Here is an 11,485-nt window from a genome sequence, read left to right on the forward strand (position 1 = left end):
TGGGCAGGCCCGGCTGCTACAGAGACACAGAGGGAGGGGGGGGTCCAGTTAGAAGCCACCTTTTGCTCATTAGCTCCCAAGTTGGATGACCCAGATATAAAGCCAATTAAGTGAACATCAGCCGAAAACAGGAGGAGAGGCTAACACTGGAGGCACCTCTGGAAAGTCAACCCCTTTCCCGCTTGGGGAGTTTGTGAAATCTCAGCCATCGGCAAAGAAAAACCCATAATAATCTGAGGCAAAGGAGAGCTTTCCCTTGGGGAGGCCAGGCGGGGGGGGGGGGAAGAGCCAGCGGGAGGATGCCCCAGCTGGGGTTTCCTGAAGGTGCCCTGGGGCAGACCGGGCTGCACGGAGGGGTCCACACACCCGCCGAGACCCAGGTTAGCTTCTCTCGCTGCGCCCAAAGACACGAGGCCTCTTGGAGCTGAAACAGGAAGGCGAGCTTGGCAGGCACCCCGGAACAGCCCAGAGTTAATCTGCGGGATTTATTATTCCCCCAGACTTGGCAAGGGAGGCTGACGTGGATGGCTCCGGAGGGAGGGGAGGGGAGGGGAGGGGAGGGGGGGTTGTCAAGGGCTGTTTTAGTCTTGGACCCCCTGGGCCCCCACCTGGCTGGGCTCAGCCTCCTTCAGGGGAGACCTGGCAGCAGAGGGGTGGGGACCTCTGTTCCCCCACTTGCCGGCCAAGGGGAGAGAAGGGAAGGGCCCCGCCTGGCCCCCAAGGGCCCCTTTGAGCCATTTAACTGATGTAGGCCTGCAAACCAAGGCCTGGGCGTGATAGGCAGACATTCCCCGATCCAGGGGAAGATGGTCAGCTTTGACATTCAAGGAGATTTATGGCTTTCAGTAACTTTCTCCCAGCCCAGCTTCTTCCTTTCTGCAGAGAGGCATTGATTTAAAGCAGTGGCCCCCAACCTTTGGGGCACCAGGGACCAGCTCTGGGGAGAAAGCTTTTTCCGTGGATCGGAGGGGGGGGGACCGGTTTTGGGTGCTGCCTGCATCCCACAGATGAGGCCGGGCTTTCTTGCACAGCCCGGTTTATGGCATGGCGTGGACCGGTGCCAGTCCGGGGACCCAGGGCTGGGGACCCCCGATTTAAAGGCCCCAGAACCTTCTGGATGGCCCTCGGAGGCTTCCTTGGGGGGCAGTTGGGACCTTCCCAGGTGCATCTGGGAGCACACACACCCTCCTGGCACCGGGGTCTTTGTGCTGGGCCAGGCCCTTCACGATGTGCCCACAACCTGCTCTCTGGGCACCTCACTAGCCAGCATGGTTGACTGATTGACAGCCTGATTGACAGCACAGCAGGCTTTCATCCTCCTGGATCAAAGTGGGGGAAACGCTCCTTCTCTTAGCCTGTTTCCAGGTTTCCATGAATTCTGAACCCCTTAAAGGCAGTTAAGAGCCCTGGTGGCGGCACAGTGGTCAGAACGCAGCACTGCAGGCTGATTCTGCTGACTGCCGGCTGCCAGCAGTTTGGCAGTTCGAGTCTCACCGGCTCCAGGTCGACTCGTCCTTCCATCCTTTCGAGGTCGGTAAACTGAGGACCCAGATGGTTGGGGGCAAATGCTGACTCTGTAAACCGCTTAGAGAGGGCTGTACAAGCACCGTGAAGCGGTATATAAGTCTAAGTGCTATTGCTATTATGAATCACAAAAGGAAATCCATCATTGTCGGCGAGTGTCTTTTGCTCACTCTTCTATTTTTATGGGACTTTAATATTCTTAATGATTCACCTGGGGCAGGTAAGAGGTCCTGTGACCTGAAAAACAGAATGCAAATAAACTCAGGAAATCAGAATAACGGTGAATAACTGCAGCTAGGCAGCAGATGAGTGTTCACCAATGGGGGGAGCCTGCAGGTACCTGCCCTGGGAAGCACAGCCTGGGGGCAAGCACAGGTGCTCCCCCCCACAGGCCAATAGTGCACATGGCCAGGCAGCCCCCCCCAATGCAGGGGTTGGCAGGAGGGGGCTCCAAAGGGCTCAGACCCAAGGATAACCATGGCCAGGCCAGGTGCAGGGGGAATTCCTCCCTCCCCCGTGCAAAAGTGGGGTGGGGGGAGCTTTTCTTGGGAACCCATAAGGAGAGTTACCCCCACCCCCAAGGAACGTGGGAACCTGCTGAGTGTTCGAACCCGGGTGCCGGTTGATGCGTGGCTGTCTCCCAGGGTCTGTGGGCAACCAAGATCTGTCTTCAGCTGCCTCACCCGGTTGGAGCAGGACTACCAGAAGGGCAGAGTGCACACACACACACACACACACACCTGCTCTGACTCACAACCACTCCCAGAGCAAAGCTGTCTTTCTGTAGGGCCTCTGTTGCATGAGGGGGGGGGAAGCCCTTCCTGCACACCTGCTGGCAGAGGCTGTCCTGGCAGGCCCTGGGCCCCCCTCCCCCATGCTTTGGGGGGGGCGTTCCTGCAGGCTCCTTTGTTGCAGCTGGTGCAACCCCCCCCCCCGGCTCACCTGGGGCCCACTCTCTGGGACCCATCATGGGTGGGGGGGGGGGAGGAGGGGTAAATGAAGTCCTGGGGGGGGCATCATTCAGAGGCAGCTGCTGATGGGCCGAGGGGAGGGGGTGCCCAGCTAGGAGGCTCAGGGAGGGGGTGGCAGCTATTTATTAAATTTGTATGCCACCATATATATATATATATATATATATATATATATATATATATATATATACTGCTCAAAAAAATAAAGGGAACATTTTAACATGGAACTGAAGGAGTTTGCGTTCCCTTTATTTTATATATATATATATATCAAAAATATATATGCCAATTGTTAAAATTAAGAAGACTTAAATAAGAACTTTTAAGTAAGACTTAAATAAGAACTTCTTTAAATAAATTAAATAAGAAGAAGAATCCAGGATTTATCGTGAAAATTGGCACTTTGTGTTTTGAACATTGTTGAAGTGTAACAATCTTCCCTGTTTGCTGGCAATGCTGTAAAACTCAACAATTTTGGAAACAAGGTGTTACAGACTACTGATACTGGAGGGCAGAGCCTCAGTGGCCTTCTAAAGGCCGATCTTTCCCTGCCTGTTGGGAAATTTGTGCATTTTTGTGTGTTGCTTGCATGCTAATCAGGCCTTTCCTGCAGCCAGCGCCCTCCCCGGCCCTGCTGACTTCCGGCAGCCTCGCTCGAAGCCAGAAGCCCCACGTTGTGTGTGTGTGTATGTGTGTGTGTGTGTGTGAAACTCTTCTTTAGCTTGGGGCTAATTGAGCAGTGCCCCATGCTGGTTAGGCCGAGAGCTGGGCCCAGGCATGAAGAGGGGCAGATACAAAATGCCAGTTGGTCTTCTTGCCAGCCAGTCCAAGGGAAGGGTGGGAGGGAACCCTGGAGGTCTTCTAGTCCAACCCTCTGCTTGTGCAGGACACCCGGGAGCCCCGATAGATCCGTGAGGGTGGCGGCTGAGGGCCAGCCCTCCTTATTAAGGACTGGGTAGCTTCTCTTGAGGCTGTGGGTGGGGTGCCAGCCTGGCATCGGGGATGGGGTGGGGGCTGCTGCTGCTGAGGTCCACTGCCTCAGCTGTGTGTGTGTGTGTGTTTTCATTTGTTCCAGACAATCCTACTCAAGTGTCCAGGACGGTGCTCAGAATTCGCATCCTGGACGTCAATGACAATCCGCCTGAACTGGCCATGCCCTATGAAGCCGCCGTCTGCGAGGATGCCAAGCCAGGAGAGGTGCGGAGGGTCAGCCCCACCAAGCGGGTGGTGTGTGGTCTGGGGGAGGGGTGTGGGGGGAGCCCTTCTCTCCGGGCCCTCCCCTGGCACTCAGCTGCAGGCTTCCGGCCCTGGGCCTCCTGGCGCCTCTGCCTTGCCATCTGCAGAGCTCCCCAAGCCGGCCCAGGGTTCACACCTTGGGGGGGGGCTGCCCCTGGGCCTGGCCTGGCCCTGCTTGCCCTCTTCGTGCAGGTGGGGGGGCGCCTCCTGCTGCCTCCCCCAACAGCCCTCCACGCTTCTTCCCGCAGCTGATCCAGACCATCAGTGTCGTGGACCGGGACGAGCCGCCGAGTGGCCATCGCTTCTACTTCAGGCTGGCCCCCGAGGCCCCCGGCAGCCGCCACTTCTCCTTGCTGGGCATCACAGGTACGCCTCACCTGGGGAGCCGCTCCGCCCGCAGGTCTGCCTGCACATCTGCCACGTCTCCCTGGGTTTTGCCCTGACCCCCCACCTCCCGCTGCCCCAGAGGGCTCCGTCCCCCACGACCCTTCGTCCCTCCCAGCTCCCCTCCCTCCCTCCCTCCCTCCCTCCCTCGCTGTCGCAGGCACCGCATAAATACCACGGGTGACAAACTGCCGCCAACAGCCCATCTGTTTCTTTGTACAAATTTGTAGCTAGTTTTGAGATGTGATTTATAAATATTGCTGTAGGAGCCAAGACGAGACAGTGATGGATGCCAGCCCAGATGGAGGCTCTTCCTTAAATCTCGCCCTGCACAGCAGCCGAAAGGGGCCACGGGAATGCCACCTGGCACCTGGCCTTGCCCTGCGCGAGGGCCCGCTGGCCGAGCCTCCCAGGCGGCAAATGTGGCCCTGCCCAGCTCCCTTCCCTTACGGGGCCTGGGACTGACGGGCAGCCAGATGGTGTCGGCTGATGGTCCCCACTTTGCAGCTCAGGGATCCTTCCCCAACCTGAGCCCGTGGGGGGGGGGAGGCAGGGAGGGTCTCCGGAAGTTGACTCCCAAGGCGGATGGGCAGGTTTTACTGCCCTGCACCCCCCTTTTCCCCTCCCATCGGAGAGTTGCTCAGCAGGGAAGGTTAAGGAGGATGACGCTTCTGGGCTCCTGGTCCCACAAAAGAGGAAAACAATTGTCTAATGGCGGTTAAAGCAAAAAGTTTTCTAACTCACAATTCGTAAGAGTATCTAGGAGGGGAGGTAGCAGCCCGTCTTCCAGATATTAATTGCAGGATCTGCCCTGAGTGAAGCCGACTCTGGAGCCCCCCCCCATCCTCCCGGCTCCCTTGCTGCTCTGGAGGTTTCTGGACCAGCCCTGGACAAAAATCCCAACGGCAAATCAATCAGAGCCGCTAATATACAAAATCAATTGACTGATTAGGCGCCATCCGGTTTGTGTTAGCAAACCACGTAGGTGGATCTTCTGTGGGAGGAGGGTCTGTCCCCAGCCCGGCCCCCCAGTCTCCCCAAGGTGCCCCCGTCACTGCTGCAGCCGTGTCCACCTTCTGCTGCCTTTTTCCTTCTGGGCCCGAGGGGTCCAAAATACGAGCCTTTGAACCTGGTTGTTGGTGACGTGAGTGGAAACACCGTGTGTGTGTGTGTGTGTGTGTGTGTGTGTGTGTGTGTGTTGTCCCCTCATCTGTTTATCCGTTTTCACTGCGTTCTCATGAATCTCCTCCAATGCTATCGCTCAAAAACGTCAATATTCTTTCTAAGCCTCCAACATTTGCTTCCAGGGAGCGTTGTAGGGAAACCGTTCCATGCATAGTTTTAACATTTGGTAGAACTTTTGGTGGCACCTGGACATTATCCAAGCCCTTCCCTGCAGGAGTCTCAGTCTGTCTTTTGGTGCTGCTCAGAGGCCATCCTGAACATCAGGTGCCTCTTCTTTATCTTCAGTGCCGACTCGAAGGCTGGAGCCACAGCCGGGGTCCTGCGCCTGCTCCTCTTCGCCCTCAGCCATGGGCCCGTTTCGCACCCTGCTCCTGGACTCTCCTTGCCTGAGCCGGCAGCCCGTTTGCATGGTCAACTGCTAGGACGGCGTCCCCGGCACGGTGTGGGATGTTGATGTTTCTTCCTCCCACGTTAAAGCCTCACTCATCTTCTTTCAACCTGGCCTCTCTCGATATAAAGTCTCTTGGTGGGATAAATAGGGGGGGATAAGCAGCCTCGTCGCACCCCTTTGCCAGCCTGGAGCTGGTCTCTTCCGCCATGCTTCCTCTGGGCTGGGATCCTGGGCACACATGAGGACGGGGGGGGGGGGTATCCTACGTTTGCTGAGGGCATTCCACAGCTTGACACGATCCGATCTGGCCTTTCCCTACTCAATGAAGCAGCCACGGGCTTCTCTCTGGCCTTCCTTCCTCTTCCTCATCCAGCGGGCCTCGGCTGCTCTGCCTCTTGTTCCTTGGGGTTTTCTAAAACCGGCTTCAGCACCCGGCACATCCTATTTCGTGCAGGGCGCTAATTTGTGTAGCAGGATTCTGAGCATCATTTTACTAGCATGTGAAATTATGGTTAATGTAGAATAGATTGTGTACTCTGTAAAGTCTCCTTGATGTCTCTGAACTTGTTTGCTTGCAGGTGTTTCATTACCCAACTAGGGAACATCGTCAGTGCGAGTGAGTGTGTGTGTGGGGGGGAGGCAGTTGTCTACAGCCGCTTGGCCGGCCACTTTGGGTGGGGCCTCTTGCTCTGCAGTTCTTCCTTAAGCTCCTAGATGAGATCTTCGTGTGGTGCTGGCTTCTCTTCCCGGCAGCGTCCACCGTCTCTTTCGACCTCCAGCTGCTTCCCTCCCTCGCTCGTCTTTGGCCGTCGCTTTCCACAGGCGTCCTTAACCACTTGCTTTCCGCCCACGGTTCCTCTGGTCCATTAGCCGTGGGACTCAGGGCCCCGAAGCCATTCCTTGGAGATGGCGCATCTGTGCTGAGGATCCGATCGCGGAAACCGGTCGCTGATTCTTCTGCTGCCACTTTGGCTCGACTCGGGAAGCTGCAGGCGAGCATCTTGCGCCAGCCCCCCACCACATCTTGGCCATTGGAGCCGAGCCCCCTCTCCCTGGAACAGTGGTCCAGTCGATTTGATTTCTGTTTACACCGTCTGGTGGTGTCCATGAACGGAGAGATGGTGGGAGATTGTATTAGCAATGAAGAAATAATTAGATTGGCAGGAACCGATAACTCATCCTCCCATTTCATTTAAGTTTCCCACTTCGGGTTCCAAATCTGTTTTCCTCCCAACCATTTCCAACGTTGGCATCCCGTTCCCAACCAGGAGCAACCCATCCCCCTCGCCTGGTCTGCCCGTTTCAGATGCAGCTTGACCATAATATCCATCAATGCAGCTTGATCATAATATCCATCAGCAACTACTACTACTACTACTACTACTACTACTACTACTACTACTACTACTACTACTACTACTTCTTCTTCTTCTTCTTCTTCTTCTTCTTCTTCTTCTTCTTCTTCTTCTTCTTCTTCTTCTTCTTCTTCTTCTTCTTCTTCTTCTTCTTCTTCTTCTTCTTCTTCTTCTTCTCCTCCTCCTCCTCCTGCTCCTTCTTCTTTTTCTCCTCCTCCTTCTCCTCCTCCTCCTCCTCCTCCTCCTCCCCCGCATCGGAGGTTGGAACATAAACTTGAATGTCAAATTAAAGGATTGTCCACGGTCTAATCGACATTATTTGGTCCTTGATTGCATTGTGGCCAAGATCAGTTCTCGCTACACCCTTCCTGGCGATAAAAGTGGCACTGGGCCTGTTTTGTTTTTTGTGTCCCGAGTAATAAGGGATGGTGTCCTCTGACCCAAAGTGCCTGGTGCGAGTCCGTCTCAATTTGCTGATGCCTGAGATGTACTTTGTAGTCATTTCATCTCTCTCTGTGGGGGGCTTTCCCGTCTTCGTGCTTCTTAGGTCCCGTGTTTCCACGGTAATTCTGACTTCGGATTTGCTTTTCCTATCCAGCAACATCAGCAACTAGAGGTCCCAAAGGCTTTAATGTAGCCGTGTCATTCGGACAGTCAAAGGAGCCTTTCGGACTGCTCGGCTCCTCCTTGGGGCCTGCCGTCTGGGACTCGGTCATCAGCCGTGGTGTACTTTCCACCCACGTGTTTCTCCTGGTGAAGTCCAGGGGGCTTCGTCACACACCCCCCTCCCACACAGGAGGAGTCGGGTCTGTCACGAAAGGGAGACTCTCCTCCAGCATCTTCCTATATAGGCCGCCACTGGAGTGACCACCATCCCTTGGGTGACCCTGTGGGGAATATCTACTGGTGGCCTCCTCTCCCAACAGTCTTCGCTCATCCCTCCCAGGGGCTGATGGGAAATATACAAAAGGCAACTCCAAAAAGATGAAAGCAGCATAAAACCCTCGGGCTCCTGAGGCCATCTAGCCCAACCCTCTCAGACCAGGAATCCAGATGAAAGCATCCGTTGCCAAATGGCTGCCCAGCCTCCACTGCAACCTAAGCGGAGGAGAGGACCCCTCCCCCACCTCTTCAGGCTCTGGTCCCACTGCCAAACTCTCTTTTGGCCGGCAGCCTCAGACTCTCCTTGGCTGAGGTTCCCAGCCCAAGAGAGCAGCCCCCCCCCACTGCCTGCTGCAGGATGGGCAGGGTGGGCCCAGGGGTCTCTGTCCCTCCTTCCCCCACCCCTGCTCCAGCTGGCGGGGGCAGCAGTAGCACCAGCTTGCTTCCTCCTGCAGGGGATTTCCTATGTGGGTGTGGGATTCTCTGGGGGTCTCCCTAAGGGGTCGTCTCACCTGTTTCCACCCAGCCAGCTCTGGGCCCTCTGCAGAGGGATGGACAGGGAGAGGCGGCTGGGTGGCAGGGCCGGAGTGGGCGGCACCTGCTTTCGGAGGGGCTGCAGGGATTGTGCCCTTCGCTGGCAAACCCCCCCCCCACGGGTCTTGCTCTCTCCCCAGACGACACGGCTGGGCTGCACACTCAGCACCTGGGCTTCAATCGCCAGGAACAGGACCTGTTTCTGCTGCCCATCCTGGTGGTGGACGGTGGCCCCCCAGCCCTCAGCAGCACCGGCACCCTCACCGTCCACATTTGCGGCTGCGACGACACCGGCACCATCCAGTCGTGCAACACCACCGCCTTTGTGGTGTCCCCTTCGCTCAGCCCCGGCGCCCTCATCGCCCTGCTGGTCTGCCTCCTCATCCTCGTGGGTGAGTGTCCTCCCCCGGGACACCCTGGGCTTCTCTGACGGTCCGCCCCTTGCACCGCACTGCCCCAGGAGGCCGCCTGGCTGAAGAGGTGCTGCCGGGAGGGCCTGCAGCTGGCACGGCAACGTCTTGCCCGCAGCCCTAGTGGGAAGTCTGGGGGGGGGGAATCGGAGCCAGAAGCAGCTGTCCAGCCCCAGGGCCCAGGTGGGCCGGCCTCTGCCTTGGGCTGCTCAGGTCCTTTTTGCTGCACCCGGTGTGGCCCCCAGTCAGGCCAGTCCCCCAATGCGGTGCAGGTGGGCTTCCTGCCCTCAGCTCAGGGGGCGTGAGATGGACGAGGCCTGTCTGCAAGTGGCCCCTCCCCCTCCCCAGAGCTGCTTCCTCCGAGACTTCAGGGCCTGCCTGCAGGGGTCAGCCAGGGGGGAGGAGGGCCTGGGCCCCTTCGAGAAGAGGCCCCCCTGCCAGAGAGGAGATGGGGCTGTCTCTGGGTCCTGGTGGAGGGGGCAGGTGCCCGGGGGCAGCCTCCTCTCAGGATGACTCTGGGCCCCTCCAAAGCCCGTCAGCCGGCAGGGAGGGGTGGGGTCGGCCCTTGCCAGGGGGCTTCTTCCACGGCCTGCCTCTCTCTCTCTCCCCACATGTCCCCCCTCCCCCCGGCTGCAGTGCTGGTCCTCCTGATCCTGGCCCTGAAGCGGCACCAGAAGGGGCACCTGCCCTCCGAGGAGGACGAGGACATGCGCGACAACGTCATCAAGTACAACGACGAGGGTGGGGGCGAGCAGGACACCCAGGCCTACGACATGTCGGCCCTGCGCAGCCTCTACGAGTTTGGCGAGACCAAGGGGGGGGACGAGAAGGGGGCGCCCCCACCGCCCTCGGAGCTGCACTCCCTGCCCCAGTGGCGCCAGGCGCCAGACCTGGACTTCTCCCTCTTCAGAGACTACATCAGCCGCAAAGTGGGGCAGGCGGACGGCGACCCCTCGGTGCCCCCCTATGACTCCTTCCAGACCTACGCCTTCGAGGGGGCCGACTCCCCGCTGGCCTCCCTCAGCTCCATCGCCTCCTGCTCGACCGGCTCTGAGCAGGACTTCTCCTATCTCGGCGGCTGGGGGCCCCGCTTCCGGCAGCTGGCCGCACTCTATGCGGCGCCCCGGGCCGAGGGGGGCAGCTGGGAGACCTAGGCCCGGCCCAGCCAGGGGACGCAATGCCGCCGGAGCAGCGCTCCTCGGGGCCCCGCAAGTCCCCCCACGGGCCCTCGCCCTCTTCCAGGGGGCTGCCCAGGGACCTTGGGGGCTTGGTGGGAGAAGGGTGGCCTGACCACCAGCGCAGCCCCTCGGAGCCCCCTCCTCCGCCGCCACCATTAAGGCTCTCCCCCTCCCTGGAGGAAGGACCAGTGCCAGGCAGCTCCTCTGGCAAATTATCATTTAAATGGATCTGTGTCAGGAGAGAGCTGCCTGGGGGGGGCGGAGGGGGGCGCCTTTTGTTGCCAAATTGATTTTGTCCCTTGATTGTCGGCCTTTGACAAGTTTTGATCTGTTAAGCAGAGTCTCTGCCAAGACCCCAGGCGCTCCTCCTCACTGGGGCTCTTGCGGGGGGGGGGGCACCCGGCCCTGGGCTCCTGGCCAAGCGCTCCGGCCAGTCCAGAGATCCAGGCACAGAGGCTCCCCCTGGCCACCCTTCCCCCGTCCTCCCTGCTGCCCCTGCCCCCCTTCCTCTGCAGGCTGGGGGGGGTGGGGAGCCAGAGCAACCAGCCCCCTTCTGTGCCCGCAGCCTCCCTGGGGGACCCTCGGGCCCCCCACTCCATTTGGAAGAGGCCCTGGGGGAGCTGGGACAAAGCTGGTCCAGGGTTCCCATAGCAGAAGGCCCCCCTGTGCCCGGGGCATTTCCTAGGCTGCTGCCCCCCCTTGACTGGCTGACTGAGAGGCCTCGTCTCAGGATATCTGCTCATCCCCTCCCCTCTCCCAGCCCCTCTGACCACTGTGACCCCCCCTCCGGCCGCTTCTGCCAGGGGCGGAGGGGAGGCTGTTCACCCTCCAGCTCAGGAACTTCCGTGGCTCTTTTCCGGCCCCAGGTGGGGAACCAGCCCCTCCCCCGGTGCAACCGGAGCAGCCGGGCTCCGGGACAAGGAAGGGGCCAAACAGGGTATCTGACATTTTCCACCCAGCCTCCCTCGACCGCAGGCAGAACAGCCATGGGAGGGGGGTCACACGGACAACCCCCCAACACTGCAGGCGCTGAGCCCTCCCTCCCCCTGCTCCAAGTGGGGAGGAGCTGGCAGCCCCCCTGGAAGTCCCAAGCCTTGTGAGCCTGCAAGGTCCTCCTGGGACGTGAAATAAACCATTTCCTTCTCATCTGTGGGGCCTCCTTATTAGGGGGGGGACGGCCCAGGGGTCACCAGGTTGGCAGGTTCTGGGTGGGAGGCCGGGAGGGAGAGGCTCTGAGAGCTGAGCCTCAGGGAGGGCCTGCTGGGGGGGGGGCTCTGTCTGCTGCCCAACTCTTCTGAACACATGCAAAGAGGCGACCATGCTGATCCCGGCCAGAGACACTGTGGACATCTTGAGTTGGTGTCAAAGAGGCTGTGAGGAACAGCGGCCTCTGAAGATGACCTGGGCCAGTGGCGGCGAACCTATGGCACGGGTG

The 11,485-nt window shown here is 59.0% G+C and overlaps 1 protein-coding gene across 1 annotated transcript in view; it reads left to right on the plus strand.

The window, feature by feature from the left end:
* Positions 1 to 10,026, plus strand: part of CDH22 (cadherin 22) — a 48,203-nt gene extending 38,177 nt beyond the window's left edge. The window contains exons 9-12 of the mRNA XM_015825468.1: positions 3,571 to 3,692; positions 3,980 to 4,097; positions 8,603 to 8,854; positions 9,509 to 10,026. Of these exons, the coding sequence (XP_015680954.1) occupies positions 3,571 to 3,692; positions 3,980 to 4,097; positions 8,603 to 8,854; positions 9,509 to 10,026 (1,010 nt within the window). The remainder of the gene's footprint in view (positions 1 to 3,570; positions 3,693 to 3,979; positions 4,098 to 8,602; positions 8,855 to 9,508) is intronic.
* Positions 10,027 to 11,485: the final 1,459 nt, after the last annotated feature.

This window comes from Protobothrops mucrosquamatus, unplaced genomic scaffold (assembly GCF_001527695.2).
Source record: "Protobothrops mucrosquamatus isolate PMUCROS unplaced genomic scaffold, P.Mucros_1.0 scaffold2649, whole genome shotgun sequence".
In the NCBI taxonomy this organism is placed as follows: domain Eukaryota; kingdom Metazoa; phylum Chordata; class Lepidosauria; order Squamata; family Viperidae; genus Protobothrops; species Protobothrops mucrosquamatus.